The sequence below is a fragment of the Aureobasidium namibiae genome (genome assembly GCF_000721765.1).
Source record: "Aureobasidium namibiae CBS 147.97 unplaced genomic scaffold scaffold_6, whole genome shotgun sequence".
Lineage (NCBI taxonomy): Eukaryota > Fungi > Ascomycota > Dothideomycetes > Dothideales > Saccotheciaceae > Aureobasidium > Aureobasidium namibiae.
This window is the reverse complement of record NW_013581203.1, coordinates 1,007,354-1,022,814: the sequence shown is the minus strand read 5'-3', so window position 1 is coordinate 1,022,814 and position 15,461 is coordinate 1,007,354. Positions and strand designations below refer to the sequence as shown.

The window sequence follows — 15,461 nt, the reverse complement described above, 5'->3', positions numbered from 1 at the left end:
AATCATGTCAAAGTTGGGCGTTCTGTACAATATGATTTGCGAGCGATTGATTTCTAAGCATCCAGGAGCTAACAAATGGTGCCAGTATATAACTTCTCCCCCACCAGAGCAGAGGCTCAATTGCATACATCCACTTAGGAAATAAACCTCTCATCATGCCTGAAGCCATCTCTCACCACAATGTTGTCGAGAACGTAGTTGGAGAATCTCAACACATTAATCGCGCTTCTCCTGCAGTATGTCATGATCGATGTCAGAATGTGAATATGTTAAACAGCTACTGAGCGATCTACTAGGTTCCCTACTTTACTCCTCTCCAATCTCCTCCCGCAGGTGCAGCTTTTATCCGTGAAGATGGCAATCCTGTCCCTAAGCTGTTTCAGCCCTTGAAGCTGCGTGGCTTGACTCTTCCTAACCGCATTTTCCTATCTCCTCTATGCCAATACTCTGCAGCTGATGGTCACTACGGCGAGTGGCACATGGCCCATATTGGTGGTATCGTGTCTCGCGGCCCAGGCATGACCATCATCGAAGCAACGGCCGTTACACCGGAAGGAAGAATTACTCCAGAGGATGTTGGTCTCTGGAAGGACAGCCAGATTGCGCCATTGAAGCGTGTCGTCGACTTTGCTCACAGCCAAGTAAGTAACAACATAATGTAGATTGTATTGCATTCGCTGACTTCAGCGGCCAGAACCAAGTCATTGCTATCCAACTCGCACACGCTGGTCGTAAGGCGAGCTGCGTGGCTCCCTGGTTGAGTGCAGCTGCCGTCGCACCAAAGGAGCAGAACGGATGGCCAGACAATGTCCTTGCGCCTTCTGCTATTGCTTGGAACGAGCACCATGCCCAGCCTCGTGCTATGACCCTCGAGGACATTGAGAGCTTCAAGAAGTCATATGCTGACGCTGTCCGTCGTGCTCTGACCGCTGGATTCGATGCCATTGAGATTCACGCTGCTCACGGTTATCTGCTTTGCTCATTCTTGTCTCCCACGTCGAACCAGCGTACCGATCAATACGGCGGAAGCTTCGAGAACAGAACCAGACTTCTCCTCGAAACTGTCGACCTTGTCAGAGAGATCGTACCTGAGACTATGCCCATCTTCGTCAGAGTCAGCGGAACCGAGTGGCTCGAGGAGGTCGAAGAAATCAAGGAGAGCTGGACTTCAGAGCAGACCGTTGAGCTTGGAAAGATTCTTGCTGACCGTGGCGTCGATTTGATGGACATCAGCTCTGGTGGTAACCACCCCAAGCAGCACCCTCACGCCGCACCCGGATACCAGGCACCTCTCAGCAAGGCCGTCAAGAAGGCAGTCGGCAACAAGATGGCTGTCAGCGCTGTTGGCAGCATCCACACTGGCAAGCTAGCAAACGAGCTCCTTGAAGACGGTCTCGATGTTATCATGGTCGGTCGTCTTTTCCAGAAGAACCCTGGTGTCGTCTTCTCGTTCGCCGAAGAACTTGGCGTCGAGGTCAATATGCCCAACCAAATTAGATGGGGATGGTCAAAGAGAGGTGCTTCTCAGTTGAAGACTCTGCTAGAAGCCAACCTTTAAGATGACTATGAGATGATTGGTAGGTCCGCAGATTAGATTAGATCACAGAGATATGCACCAGCTCAGAATAAATTTCGTAGAACAAATGATCAAGTCATGTTAGACTCATCAACTAGTACGTACGTTCCAGCAAGGTTGATAGGAGAGCAGGATTGTAAAAATGTCTGAAATTGATTAGATGCAATACGAGAACCATGGTGCCAAGTCCGAAAGATGACGGCAAAACGCGAACAACGCCCAAGCAAGTATGGCGCAGACAGGAAAGAAAACGAGCGAGAGATGGAAGAATTAATGTGGAATGGAACTCGAGAAGAAGCAAGAAACAAGGAAATCATCCGGGTATCGCAGAGGGTATCGTGCTTTTCAACAAAGGAGATCTGGAGGGGTTGTTGGATGGGCTATCATCTTGGTGCAGGGTTTGGCGGATTGAGCTCGACAACGAGTTCACCTGGACGGAGGCCTTTGACTTCGTGCCAGAGTTCTCGGTCCGTGAGCTGAGTGGCAGCGAGCCATGCATCTTCATCGACGATTGTGCTTGCTGGTGACGAGGCAGCACTGGAAGAGGAAGGGAAGTGTTTGTTGAGGAGGTAGGGGTAGTCGCTGGTGAGTTTGGAGTCGTGGTGTAAGACGTCGATGAGCTCGCTGCAGGCAGATTAGCGCGTGTGTGTAATGTGACAGCGAAGGACGCACTTGGATGTCTGGGCACAGATGCGCTCCAGGACCTCGCGCTCTCTTCTCAGCTCCTCCGGGTCGGGCTCTGGGAGTGTCGCGCCAGGCGTCACGGTGCCATACTGGGGCTGGGCTGCATCTTGGTACAAGAGACCTTCGCTCTCGGACGCCTTTACCAAGTCAGCAAGGGGCAGCAAGCACCGTGATCAGAATGTACTCACTTCACGCGCAGCTTGCCGGTCAAGGCCGAGACAGCTCGCGCAGATACCCATGGTCGTTGAACGCCGCTGTCATCGAGGAATGAACGCCGAACTGATGCTGTCTCATCCGCGCCCGCCTATCCGTCCATATATACACGCTTTGTGCCGATTTATGCACCCTATGCCAAGCCTCAACCATCTCCCAACCATCACTCCTACAACATGCCTCTCTTCCGCAACACCATTCCATACTCATCACATACCTCATCCTTTGTCCGAGACCACATACGAAAGTCGTGAAACACTACCCGAGAGTCACTATTCCTGGAAATCTCAGAGTCCTCTTCTGCGTCGGAACTCTTCTGAGTCGTAGGTAGGTAGCTACCATTCGACTTTTACTGCCCCTCAAGCGCTGCACTTTTCCGTATTTCTTGCACCCATGAATATGTCTTTCCTTTTTCCTGTGTCCTCGTCATTTCCCCATGATTCAAGAGCCCCAAAATGTGTTTCATGATTCAAGCTTAATCCTCTATGTGGTTGCCCCTGCAGCCTGTTGCCTTCATACCTTCGACTTCGGGGAATGTATACCTCAATATTGCGTACGCGACGAGACGCGCTTGCACCATATCTCTACCGCATGAGCTTCTATGCTGCAAGGCATACTTGCCACCTAGATCGGTGGCTGTCTCCTGATTTACGCGTGCGCTCGGTAGCCTTTCTGTGCACCTATATAGCCCACATCTTCTCCCATCAGACTAGAAACATATCGCGATAGAACGCTACTTCACACAGAGTACAGATACCATCCCTCGCTTGGTGTACTCTCAAACATGCGTTCATTCGTCTTCTTCTCAACATTCGTTTTGAGCTTTGCTCTGTTCCAACTTGTCGCTGCCAGAGCCACTAACCAGCAGAAGCGCACTGAGCAGGAAACCAGTCCCAATGGAGTCGTGAACTTCATCAGAGATCTGTTTGGCCTCACGGCTCGTCAGGAACAGGTCTGTGTTGAAGATGATATCTACACCGAGGTCAACCAATATCCCCACGCCAATGAATTCTGCAACCGATTCCTGGGCAACCCTCCGGACATCTTAGCCGTTTACACTACTCCTGTGACGTGAGTCTCACCTCTCTTGCACATTGACGATCTTTCTGACTTTCTCTCAGTACTGTCACCGACACATACACGACCATCACCAGAACCACAACCAGCACGATCCCAGTCACCGCTACCGTGGCCGCTGGTGTCACCGCTGGTGCGAAAGCCAAGCGTAGCCTCACGAAGAACAGGTTCGACTCTGGTGCAGTCGCTCGGTTCATCCGAGTAGCTGAAGACAACGGTACTGCCACTGTCACTGCCGATGCCTCTTTCATCTCTGCTCTCTCTAGTGCCTGTAGTTGTCAGCCTTTGACTAGATCCACTTCTACTGTTACCTACACCGAGGATGTTTCGGTGAGTTGGTCGAAGCCTGAGCTTGATGGGGACACCACTAATCCGTCTCAGACCTTTACTCAGCGTGCCTATGCCAACACAGTACAGACTGTGAACGCCACGATCACTGCTGCAACTGTTTCCGCCGCTGTCACCAGTGTTCCTACCGCCGATATCCCGTCTGCGGATTCAGTGCCTCCAACTAGGGTCTCTAGCTCTGCAGCATCATCGCCTACCCCAATCTCTCCCGCCATCGTCTGCCCCAACGATGATAACACTATCGACAGCCAGCTCATTGATGGCCAGCTATTCCAATATCTCGTACAGTGTGATACTGACATAACTGACGATAACTTGGCGCAATTCCGTTATCAGACATTCACCGAGTGTACCGCCGCTTGTGGTAGTGCCAACTACGGATTCAGCTCGCCCGTCTGCCAGGGTGCTGTCTTCTATCCTGGTGCGGACTCGGGCTCGAACTGTTTCCTGAAGAAATCTGCCAACTCCACCGTCGTCGCTGGAGGCATCAATACGGTCGTTCTCCTGAGAATTGAAGTCGCAGTAACCGACACCACTCCTAGCGCAGTATACGTTCCCTCTTCAACATCTGCCAGTGTCGACACTTCTTCCATGCTCTCAGCCATTCTCCAGAACAGCACCACCTCCATTCCTATCATCACGCCTCTTCCTGCAGTCGCCCACGCAAGATTTGCCACTAGTTACTCAACCTATGTCTCTGGAGGCAGTACATATTCATCTGCCGAAGTCTATTCCACCTATGTCTCCAGTAACGGCTCGTGGTACGAGTCCTACTACACCACATACACCGTCGCTTGGGCAGCCTCCTCGACCCAGGAAATATCCTACGCAACCTCTTCCTCCTCCTCCAGCGGTAGCAACGGCGAATTTGGAGGTGGTTCGAGCGGCGGCGATTCCTCGAGTGGATCTACTGGCTCCTCTGGAAACTCGACTGGAAGCAATGGTGGAAGCAATGGCGGTGCTGCTGGCGGCTCGGGCTCCGGATCGAGCTCCAGCGGTTACACCATTACCACGACTGTCTATAACAACACTGAGACCAACGGAAACCAAGAGATCCGCAATGAGACCGTTGTGACTACGTACAATTGGTCAAACGGAACCACCACATCGTCTTCAACCACAACAATCACTCAAACCACCATTGGCTCCTCGTCAGGATTTACTTCTGGCAGCTCTTCCGGTGAGGCTGGTGGTTCATCCGGCGGATCCAGCGGCTCCAACAGCGAATCAGCTGGCAACTCTAGCGGCTCTGCCGGAGGCTCGAATGGTGGTGCAAACGGTGGGGGTAATGGTGGAGCCAGCGGCGGAGGCAATGGAGGTGGCATCACAAATGGCACAATCATCGTCACCAACTCTACAACCATCACCAACGGCACCATTTCGGTGAACGGAACGTCTGGCGGTGCAAATGGTGGCAGCAATGGTGGATTTGGAGGTGGTTCGGGCGGCGACGTCAGCACCGATATCATCGTCTCCACGATCTACTCGACCGCAATCTCTACTGTCTACGTCACTGCATCATCTCCATTCACGAACTCCATGTCAGATGCTGGCCGTTCAGGTTTCGAGTCGCCGAGTTCCACTCCTTTCCCCACCCCCACACCATCTTTTCCTTTCAATGGCACCCTCAGTACCAGCATTCCCCTGTACAACAGTTCTAGTGGGGTTTATCTTCCACCCTCAGTAACTGGTTTGCCCAGCGGCTCGCCCTCGCCGTCCGCGAACGCCACGACTTCTACTCCTTTCTCGCCATCATCTTCGGGAGGAAATCGTTCCGGCACAGCAGTTCCTGTGACAACTCCGTATGCGTTCTCGAATGCTTCGATCACTTTTGGACCTACTGGTACCGGACCCATTGGCACTGGACCCATTGGCACTGGACCCATTGGCACTGGACCCATTGGCACTGGACCCATTGGCACTGGACCCATTGGCACTGGATCAAGCCCATTCTCTGGCTCCACTCCCACCGGAGACCGTACTGGCAGTTTATCTCCGCCTTCATCGACTCCGGTCACTAGCAGCACTGTATCCGTTCCTTTGAGCACTGGCGTGCCGAGCCCGAACACGACTTCGACAGCGCCATCTGTCAGCTTCCCCTTCCCTATCAGTAACTCAACATTCGCTGTTCCGACCGGAACTGCCCCTTCGGCTAGCTTCCCCTTCCCCACAGCAAACTCGTCCTTGTCTCTGCCTATCGCAACCGCACCATCTGCCAGCTTCCCATTCCCGACTGCCAACACCACAATCTTCGTTGGTCCCACCGGTACTGGCCCATCATCCGGCTTCCCCTTCCCCACAGCAAATTCTTCTATTCCGATCAGTCCCACTGGCACCACTGATCTGCGCAGCGGCACTCGTTCCCCTTCTGGACCTAGCGCCACATTCCCTTCGGCTGCCAATGGTACATGTACCGACATGACACCTTTGACCGTGACGATGTTCTCTACGGTGACTGAGGCAGCCACTACTGTGTATGCTACTACCACGTTGCTTGGTTGCTACTCCAATTGTCCTCCAGCAGGCCAGGGTTATTACGGACCATTTGGTGGATTCCCTAACCCCTCTACCCCAGCCACCACCTCTCCTGCTTGATGGACGCGAATGAATTCTCACGACTAATGGATGCAATGTTCAGGTTTGAGATGACTAGATTCTCACAATCTACCAGCTCCGAACTAGAAGAAAACGTATTGAGGAGGTTCGGGATACGGAGATATAGCTTTGATTTCGTCATTTCTTAGCGATGATTATGAGTAGCTTTAGACGAACTTAGTAGCATGTTACATAGCAGTCTTATCAACCACCTTGCCGTCACAAGACTGTGCAGCACTTACTAAGTCTCTACCAGATCATGTGATGCAACACGCTAGGATTGCTAAAACTCCAACGCGTTTCTCTTTCTTTTTGTCTCGTTTCCTCCCGATCATCGATTGCTTTGTGCAAGATATCGACTCATTGACACATGAGGTGTAGTGGATGGAAAGTCAATCCGACTAAGCGTCGTGATGGACTCCATTGGTCAACATCATGGTACCTGCATGTATGCACCCGAACACTGCACAACTTGCACAATTTCTCACAAGCACGACACTTGATGCACAAATTGTGAACAACCATGATTTTCGTATATTCGGATACTTGAAAGGAAAAGAGATGAGGACATGAAAATAAGAGAAAGGATACGAGCTAAGAGAAATAAGCAGAACAGACAACCGAAATCTGGAACCAAGGCTCCGTAGGCCTCTCAGGTCCGGATCGTTGCCTCGATTGACGTTCATCCGAGCTGGGAAAAACAGCATTGGCTGAGTGAACGGGAGGAACGCTGGACAATACCCAAACCATCAGCGTGACTTTCCAATCGCCTGAGTCTTTCGCTGCTTCTCGATCTGCAACTGGTAAATCTCCTGGTCGAGGTCTTTGACAATCTCGTAAGATCTCTCGATGGATGCCTTCAGCTTGCTGCCCTCAGATTGCCATCGCTGGATCTTTACCACTTCCGCAGCACGACGGCGGAGCTTGGTGTCAATTTTTTGACAGATCTTACACTTGTCGTTGCTCCTGATGACTGCATAGACAAGCTTCATACCGCAGGTCTCTCCGGTACGGTACTCGCGGTTGCAGTGCTGGCGGAAGCGGTCCCACTTCCAGTCGCTGCAGGTCCACATGACTTGATCGAAGAAGCACATGTCTCTTCTTGAGGATTCTGAAGCTCGTCAGTATGTAAGGCATGGACATCTCAAAAGGTATTGACCACGGACCGAAATCTGGTTGTATACTGGGGCGAGGGGATGGTTTCAACAAGACTCGGATCAACAAAGAGCAGAGATGAGTAGTCAACGATGACTCGGACTACCGTCAATTGGACTTGAGCTGAGGTAGGAGGAAGAGGGAGAGGAAGAGAGAGGATGTCAAGATTGGGTGCTTGGATGGTTGCAAGGGATTTGGGGCGAGTCAATGGCTGATGAGTCTGTCTTCTGGAGGACCTTGGACCAGCTATTTATGTCATTTCTGGCATCAGGAGACTTCGACTTGGTCCAGCCTGCATTGCTTTGCTGTCAAGTATACCTGCAACGACTCCCACCATTCTGCAAGACCGCGCCCGGTGTATCCCCTTGGACCAGTCAATCGATACTGCAGACATGCAATGGGGTACCATTGACGCTAGTCGATCTTCGAGGATGGGCCAATATGACAGCTCGACCCTCCATCGCTTGTAAGGATATGAGCAAGAACATCACACCTCCGTACGATCACCGGCGGTGTGGCTTTTGCTTTGCTCGCCTATTCCTTCTAGCCGGTTCACGATGGCTCAGGTTCGAACTCACCGTCATACCTTGGGGCGTCCTGGATGTGTTGTCGTGGTAGAGCTCCCGCAATGTGCGTATATCTCGAAGCTTCAGGAGTCATACCAGACCTCTCTCTCTGATATCACGTGGCCTTCTCCCTCAAGCACAACTTGCAGTTTGTTTGTTTGTTTACCTTGGCAGAGACCTCTGCCCATCGGGCAATCTTTTTTCACTCCAGTCCGGACTTTGCTGAGCCAGGGAGTCTCTTTGCTCTAGCTGGTCATACCCGCATGTGTCGGCTGTTCTTGCTCTCTGGTCTGCTATAATCTCGAGAGAGAGAGGCGGCGAAAGATGATGCGCATGCTGGCTCGGTACCAGGAATGTAGTTTATTGAGCTGGCTAGCAGGCATAGTAGCGGCCGGAACGTCGGATGACTCGATACGAACGGTCTGCCATGGCCCTGTTGCTGAAGAATGGCCGAGAGAGTTTGAGGCTTGCATGCAGCATTCATTGACTTGGCGAGAGCATACGCGGACAGGAAGCATCGGTATCCAGTCAGCTTATCGTCAAAGACTGCGATCATGTCGGAACATTACCACATGGGTGGAGCATTGCCCGCAAACAAAGTTTGGCCGCCCTTGGTCCACGCCTCATGCGTCTCCTCGCTACTCGGACGATCGTCAAATCGCAGCTCGGAGCCGGAAGCAGCATAACAGGTCAATTCAGCGCAGACGGCAGCGATGGGCTGATGATATCGCCTAGGCCTGAGGAGTACCTTCGTCACCCGTCACCTCAGGCGATCACGGCTGGTGCTGGCCCACGCTAGAACTGAGAGGATGCTCCTTGTCTCCGCCCTTGTGACGTGGCGAAAGGAGTATGGTGGGCTAATGAACAGACTGCCTTCACTGTCATTCTTTCTGAGTCGGTTAGCAGGCTAAAATGACGATCAGGAAAGCTTTTTGATTGATCTAGTGCGATACCATTCTCCATCACAAGGCGCCTGTTGAGGCAACCGACAACTGCCCCCTTGGTTAGCATGGGCAAACAGTCTGCATCAGATTACTGTTCGTAAGCGACAGTAATGCATGACTTCTACAGACCACGAATTCTGATGGCGGGTAGCTTTATGCACGCCCAGCGACAGCCCTGATGTCCGGACTTCCCTCCTGGACAAATCTGACAATTTGACACACACCGTGGCCATGTAGGCACAGAAGCCGAGAACAACGATCAATCATCAGCTTGTTTGCAGCATGTCAACGATGAGGAAGATTTGCAAACACCATCTGAGATAGACTGAAACATTTGTCGCGCTCTACCTACTCGAGCGCCAAAATGCCGTTTCAGAATAGGAAAATGGTGTAGATGCTATGCAAAGCACGGCACATAACCGCGAGAATCTGTTTTGTGCAAGCATTTCATGATAGTGAGGACGAAAAACAGAGCAGGTACGAGTAAGCACAGTCTGGTGTCCAAAAGACAGAGCTCCACGCTGCAGTCGACGTCGAATTTTACTTTTCTCAGGCTTTCTGCAAGAACTGGAAGCCGAACGAGCGAATCAGGTCATGTGAGCGTCAGATGCTGCTTGCTGTCTCCATCTCATAGACCCGCCTTTCTCAATATGAATCGATGGAAGGCGGGAGATAGCGGATTGAGGGGCTGGGAAGTGACAGCAGGGTGGGCCTTCCACAGCGAGTGAAAGTCACGCTGCTGTCCGCCGGACATGCACAAGTTGTTCCGAGCGTAGCCCTATTGGTGGGTGCGATGTATGCCAGCTCGTAGGACCAATTGTAAATCGAGGTGAGGCCGATCTTGGCGCAGTGTGTGGGCACCCTAACCTGAGGCGGCACAAGAAACGCTTTGTACAGTGTTGTTCTATGCATAGACACCTGTAAAATCTGCATGGAATACTGGTTGGTTCAACTCTGGGAGTTCGTGGCAGGCGGTACGTATGCGAGAAAAACGCTACTACCCAGCCCAGCCTCCTCAACTTCCAAGAAAGGTGACAGGAACGCAATCGGTCAATGCTGATATAGCGGCATCTGAAGGAGGGGCAGTTCGTAGAAAGTTATGAATTCAGAGGGAAGTGGGGGGCATTGTTTTTGCAAGAAATGTTTCGCAAAAGGAGAATAAGAGATATATGGAATAGAGACAAAGAGAGATTATATCCTGCTCACATACAGGACAGGCTGTCGCACATTCAACGGCTTTCAGACACACACCGATAGCATATAGGTAGAGGTCGAAACGGAGTGGCACACTGTGCGAGCGCGTAGGCACGTAGTATGCATAGAACGAATGGAATTCACATGGATGTCGAAAGCGCGGCAAGGCCGACGCGCTTGGGCCAGCCCCACCCACCTGCCTCACCGCATCAACGAACGACGCGAGGTCAAGGACATACTCTGAACATAACATCACCAGTATGCCGTCAACTGCTACGGTCAGCACAATGTATCCCATCGAGACCGTGTCGAGTCTCAACACTCTTCCAGACGAACTCCTCCTCCATATTCTTGGACATCTAGACTATCCTTTTCTACTGGCTCTTTCTAGAGTGAGAGACCTCGGTCTATGCTGCGGCTCTTGCTAAACTCACTTTACGATAGGTGTCACACCGAGTCCGTTCCATCTCCCTTGATCGTGTTTTGCATTTGCAGCTTCTTCACAACTCGTCTGTACACCTGTCCGTGTTCCTGTCTCGACGGCCTCCCCTGCGGTCTCTCCAGCCTCCAGCTTCGGCAATTTATCTGACTCGTACGCATGTTGCTGCCCGTCGTCTCCATTTTCGCTTGCTATCAGCAACTTTAAATCGGTCGTTGTCTCGGCGGCCGTCCATCTCGTCCCTTGTTAATGCGCGCATTCTGCCCAAGGATTGCTGTCGCCGTGATCGGTCAAGCGGGGAGATTATTGTCACATATTTCAAACTCTCTGAGCGCAGGCACAGGCTCGACTTTGAGAAGTTCAGAGAAGGCATGCAAGACTGGCTCGAGAAGAAGGCCCGGGCGATCAAGAAGCACAAGTCGCATGTGGGTGGTGTTGGCATTCTGGTATGGAGGTTTACCAAGAGAAACAGAGGGACCGATAGCTCACCAACAGGCTCATTCACGCGTGCATGTTCCAATACGCATCACGTCTCGAGCCTTAGACGTTTCTGGGAAGACGTGGGCGCTGAGGGAAGCTCACTTCGAAATCGCTAAAGCTTCATGATGGAGTTCTTGGTCGATTATCAGACCAGGTTGCGAAGCAACACTCGACATCTGTGGAGTACTTGCAGAATCAACACTCTGTCAATAGCACCTGCTTTATCAGTACAGTCAATGCTATGGGGGCAGATAATTTGCACATCTAGAATGTTCCCGCGATGATAGAATTGCATAGATTGTTCGAGAAACAGTACATTGGTGCCACATGTTCGTGACGAGTGACTCAGAGGTGAGAAGTAAATGGGCAGATTAGTGTATGCTGTAATGATCAGTCCAACGAGGTTGAAATGGTGGTGCATCTACGTTGGCACGTTTCAGAATCGTGTTATCGACAGAGGTGAAGTGTCTTTTCAGAGACTTGTTACCGACGAATCGACTCGAAGCATAATATAGGTGGCAAGATTGATTCTGCCTAAACAAAGAATGGACTTGGACAGATGGCAGTGGCAAGGATTGGCATGTTAGCGAGAGCGACTGAAGACACGTTACCGTAGAGTAGCCGCAGTATGAAACAGCCTTCCGCTGCGCAAAAGTATGTCACGCGAGAAGCTGCTATAGAAATGCACAAGGATACTGGTTGAATCGGTGCGCAGTTGCTTCGGTGTATCAGAAGCATTCACTGGAAGGCGTCATATTGTCAAGTCTCTATCTACTCTCTTTGATGGCTTCAATTGCGCCAGCGCGTGAATGTGAAAGTGGGCGGGAGTTACAGACTCGCCGGGAGGGGAGCTCGGGCGGCGGGCGCATCGGCGCTTTCAGGTGGGTAGGGATATGTGTCATTAAATCCGGAGATGTGGCCACGCTGCAACAACTTCTTTTAGTTTCTATTAAAGGAGCTTCGCCAGACAGTCGCTCCTTCTTGATCTTGTCTACAAAGAAGCACCCATCCACAACTTGGACGCTTCTCTCTTGTCATCTCAACAACTATCCAAGATGGCGAGACGCACAGGAACAGAGTCACGCTTTGCGTGGTCAACCATCTTCTACCTCCTCCTGGTGCTCATTGCGCCCATGGTGCTCTTTGGCTCCAATGCCAGAGCACAGGAGAGCGGCGAGAAAGCAATCTCCGGCCCCGTCATCGGTATCGATCTGGGAACCACCTACTCTTGTGTCGGTATCATGAAGGGCGGAAAGGTCGAGATTCTTGTCAACGACCAGGGTAACCGTATCACTCCCTCTTACGTCGCCTGGAACGACGAGGAGAGACTTGTTGGAGACGCAGGTAAGCACGCATCCGCTCGACCCTCCATACACGCTCGCTGACAATCTGCACAGCCAAGAACCAGTACGCATCCAACCCCGAGAGAACCGTCTACGACATCAAGCGTTTGATCGGACGCAAGTTCAACGACAAGGACGTTCAGCGTGACATGAAGCACTTCCCCTTCAAGGTTGTCAACAAGGGCGGTCAACCCAGAGTCCAAGTCGAGGTTCAGGAGTAAGTCGCAGCCAAGAAATCCGTGTATGATCAAGACTGACATGGCATGCACAGTGGTCAAAAGACTTTCACCCCCGAGGAGGTCAGTGCCATGATCTTGGGCAAGATGAAGGACGTCGCCGAGTCGTACCTCGGTGAGAAGGTCACCAACGCCGTCGTCACCGTCCCCGCCTACTTCAACGACGCCCAGCGTGCCGCCACCAAGGACGCTGGTGCCATCGCCGGTCTCAACGTTCTCCGTGTCGTCAACGAGCCCACCGCCGCCGCCCTCGCCTACGGTCTGGACAAGACCGACAAGGAACGCCAGATCATCGTCTACGATCTCGGTGGTGGTACTTTCGATGTTTCCATCCTGACTGTCGACGACGGTGTCTTCGAGGTCCAGGCTACTGCCGGTGACACCCATCTTGGTGGTGAGGATTTCGATCAGAGAGTTATCGACTACTTTGTCAAGACCTACAACAAGAAGAACGACGTCGACATCACCAAGAACCTCAAGACCATGGGTAAGCTGAAGCGTGAGGTCGAAAAGGCCAAGCGTACTCTGTCCTCCCAGATGAGCACCCGCATTGAGATTGAGGCCTTCTTCGACGGCGCCGACTTCTCCGAGACTTTGACCCGCGCCAAGTTCGAGGAGTTGAACAACGACCTCTTCAAGAAGACTCTCAAGCCCGTTGAGCAGGTCCTCAAGGACGCCAAGCTCAAGAAGAGCGACATCGATGACGTTGTCCTTGTCGGTGGTTCCACTCGTATTCCCAAGGTTCAGGCCATGCTCGAGGAGTTCTTCGGAAAGAAGGCCAGCAAGGGTATCAACCCTGACGAGGCCGTCGCCTACGGTGCTGCTGTTCAAGGTGGTGTCTTGTCTGGTGAGGCCGAGGCCAGCCAGGTTGTCCTTATGGATGTCAACCCTCTTACTCTCGGTATTGAGACCACTGGTGGTGTCATGACTCACCTGATCAAGCGTGGCACCACCATCCCCACCAAAAAGTCCCAGATCTTCTCGACTGCCGCTGACAACCAGCCCGTCGTCTTGATCCAAGTCTTCGAGGGTGAGCGTTCCATGACCAAGGACAACAACCAGCTCGGCAAGTTCGAGCTCACCGGTATCCCCGCCGCTCCCCGTGGTGTTCCTCAGATCGAGGTCTCTTTCGAGCTTGATGCCAACGGTATCCTCAAGGTCAGCGCTGGTGACAAGGGCACCGGCAAGAGCGAGAGCATTACCATCACCAACGACAAGGGTCGTCTCAGCGCCGAGGAAATTGAGCGCATGGTCGAGGAGGCTGAGAAGTACGCCGAGGAGGACAAGGCAACCCGCCAGCGCATCGAGTCCCGTAACGGCCTGGAGAACTACGCTTTCTCTCTCAAGAACCAGGTCAACGACGAGGATGGTCTTGGTGGCAAGATCGATGATGATGACAAGGACACTATTCTCGATGCTGTCAAGCAGGCCCAGGACTGGCTCGACGACAATGCCGCCGAGGCTACCGCCGAGGACTTTGACGAGCAGAAGGAGAAGCTCAGCAACGTCGCCTACCCCATCACCAGCAAGCTTTACGGCGGCGCTGGCGGTGCTGGAGGCATGCCCGACTACGATGACGAGCCCAGCCACGACGAGCTGTAGACAAAAAACACAAAATCAGTTTTTGTATCATGGGTCAGTAAGAGCAGGCATTCTATAGAAACCCAAATGTCCAATCCATTTTTTATATTCAGCACATTTTCCATAGACATCGTTCCAGTTCCTTTTGACACGGTGCAGGTTAAATTGCTAAACATGTTCTACGTACGGTGATGTCAGATTCTAAGTCATACAAGACGACTCTAACTGTGCATGCGAGGGGCAGTCTTCGAAACGTGTTGCAATGTACCGCCCGAAACAAATCGGGAACATGACAATCCGGAGAGGAACAAGAAGACGTAGAAGAAATTGCTACTCCGAGTACATGGAGAGTGTGGTGCAGAGTTTCGGTGCTCTGATGGTGTGAAGGAGCAGGGGCGCGTGTTTCAGCCTGAGGGAAGCCAAACGCGGAAGCTTTCTGAGCAGGACGAGAGGTGATTGCTCGACGACGTTGGCGGCGCGGGCTGGTAGAGTGGTAGAGCCCCTGGGCGCTCGCCCTCGTTTCGTGGGCGCTTGTTCGAACTCGTCCTCTTGGCTCTCGGTACAGGGGAACAGCGCATCGGCCGTTCACTTGCGCAAGCGCCCAAGTGTCTATCGCTTTGTGCAACAGTCAAAGGAGCAGCCGCCTCTGACGGACACTTCTCTCTCGAAGACGCCTTTGTTGCGGCGACCTCTTCGTTGTTCTGTCGACAGAGCCCTTGGAGACAAACGGTCTGGCCGTTGCAGAACCTTGTGCATTCCTTACAATACCTGTCCCAGCCATTCATGGCCTTGCGCTCCCTATTCTAGACTGACCACACTCCTTTTCATCCACTCTTTTCTCTTCCCGATACCACCTACGCGCACGACATCTGCTGGCAGATATCGCGCTTTCCTGTAACAACGCACACGACAAAACGTAACCACCGCAACCAACGGCCAGAACGCCCTGGCTCAATCGCAGCTGGACTGACGATAACTTCGTATCATTCCCACACCGCTCTTGCATCCCGATCTCTGACCCGAATCCAAA

The 15,461-nt window shown here is 52.3% G+C and overlaps 6 protein-coding genes across 6 annotated transcripts; 4 read left to right on the top strand and 2 right to left on the bottom strand.

The window, feature by feature from the left end:
- Positions 1–155: 155 nt before the first annotated feature.
- Positions 156–1,558, top strand: M436DRAFT_80988 (NADH:flavin oxidoreductase/NADH oxidase; the record flags this gene model as incomplete). Its single annotated transcript, XM_013573367.1, has 3 exons — positions 156–236; positions 297–641; positions 695–1,558. The coding sequence occupies 3 exons, from the start codon at positions 156–158 to the stop codon at positions 1,556–1,558; spliced, it is 1,290 nt and encodes a 429-aa protein (XP_013428821.1).
- Positions 1,559–1,959: 401 nt separating this feature from the next.
- Positions 1,960–2,499, bottom strand: M436DRAFT_62942 (uncharacterized protein; the record flags this gene model as incomplete). Its single annotated transcript, XM_013573214.1, has 3 exons — positions 1,960–2,200; positions 2,249–2,397; positions 2,449–2,499. 3 exons carry the CDS (start codon positions 2,497–2,499, stop codon positions 1,960–1,962), a joined length of 441 nt encoding a protein of 146 aa, XP_013428668.1.
- Positions 2,500–3,257: 758 nt separating this feature from the next.
- On the top strand, positions 3,258–6,493 carry M436DRAFT_62941 (uncharacterized protein; the record flags this gene model as incomplete). The annotated part of the gene is made up of 3 exons (XM_013573213.1): positions 3,258–3,544; positions 3,595–3,880; positions 3,932–6,493. The coding sequence occupies 3 exons, from the start codon at positions 3,258–3,260 to the stop codon at positions 6,491–6,493; spliced, it is 3,135 nt and encodes a 1,044-aa protein (XP_013428667.1).
- Positions 6,494–7,242: 749 nt separating this feature from the next.
- On the bottom strand, positions 7,243–7,587 carry M436DRAFT_44097 (uncharacterized protein; the record flags this gene model as incomplete). The annotated part of the gene is made up of 1 exon (XM_013573072.1): positions 7,243–7,587. One exon carries the CDS (start codon positions 7,585–7,587, stop codon positions 7,243–7,245), a length of 345 nt encoding a protein of 114 aa, XP_013428526.1.
- Positions 7,588–10,639: 3,052 nt separating this feature from the next.
- M436DRAFT_71979 (uncharacterized protein) lies at positions 10,640–11,387 on the top strand (the record flags this gene model as incomplete). The annotated part of the gene is made up of 2 exons (XM_013573286.1): positions 10,640–10,744; positions 10,797–11,387. The coding sequence occupies 2 exons, from the start codon at positions 10,640–10,642 to the stop codon at positions 11,385–11,387; spliced, it is 696 nt and encodes a 231-aa protein (XP_013428740.1).
- Positions 11,388–12,404: 1,017 nt separating this feature from the next.
- Positions 12,405–14,452, top strand: M436DRAFT_44023 (immunoglobulin heavy chain-binding protein, KAR2; the record flags this gene model as incomplete). Its single annotated transcript, XM_013573052.1, has 3 exons — positions 12,405–12,615; positions 12,669–12,831; positions 12,886–14,452. The coding sequence occupies 3 exons, from the start codon at positions 12,405–12,407 to the stop codon at positions 14,450–14,452; spliced, it is 1,941 nt and encodes a 646-aa protein (XP_013428506.1).
- Positions 14,453–15,461: the final 1,009 nt, after the last annotated feature.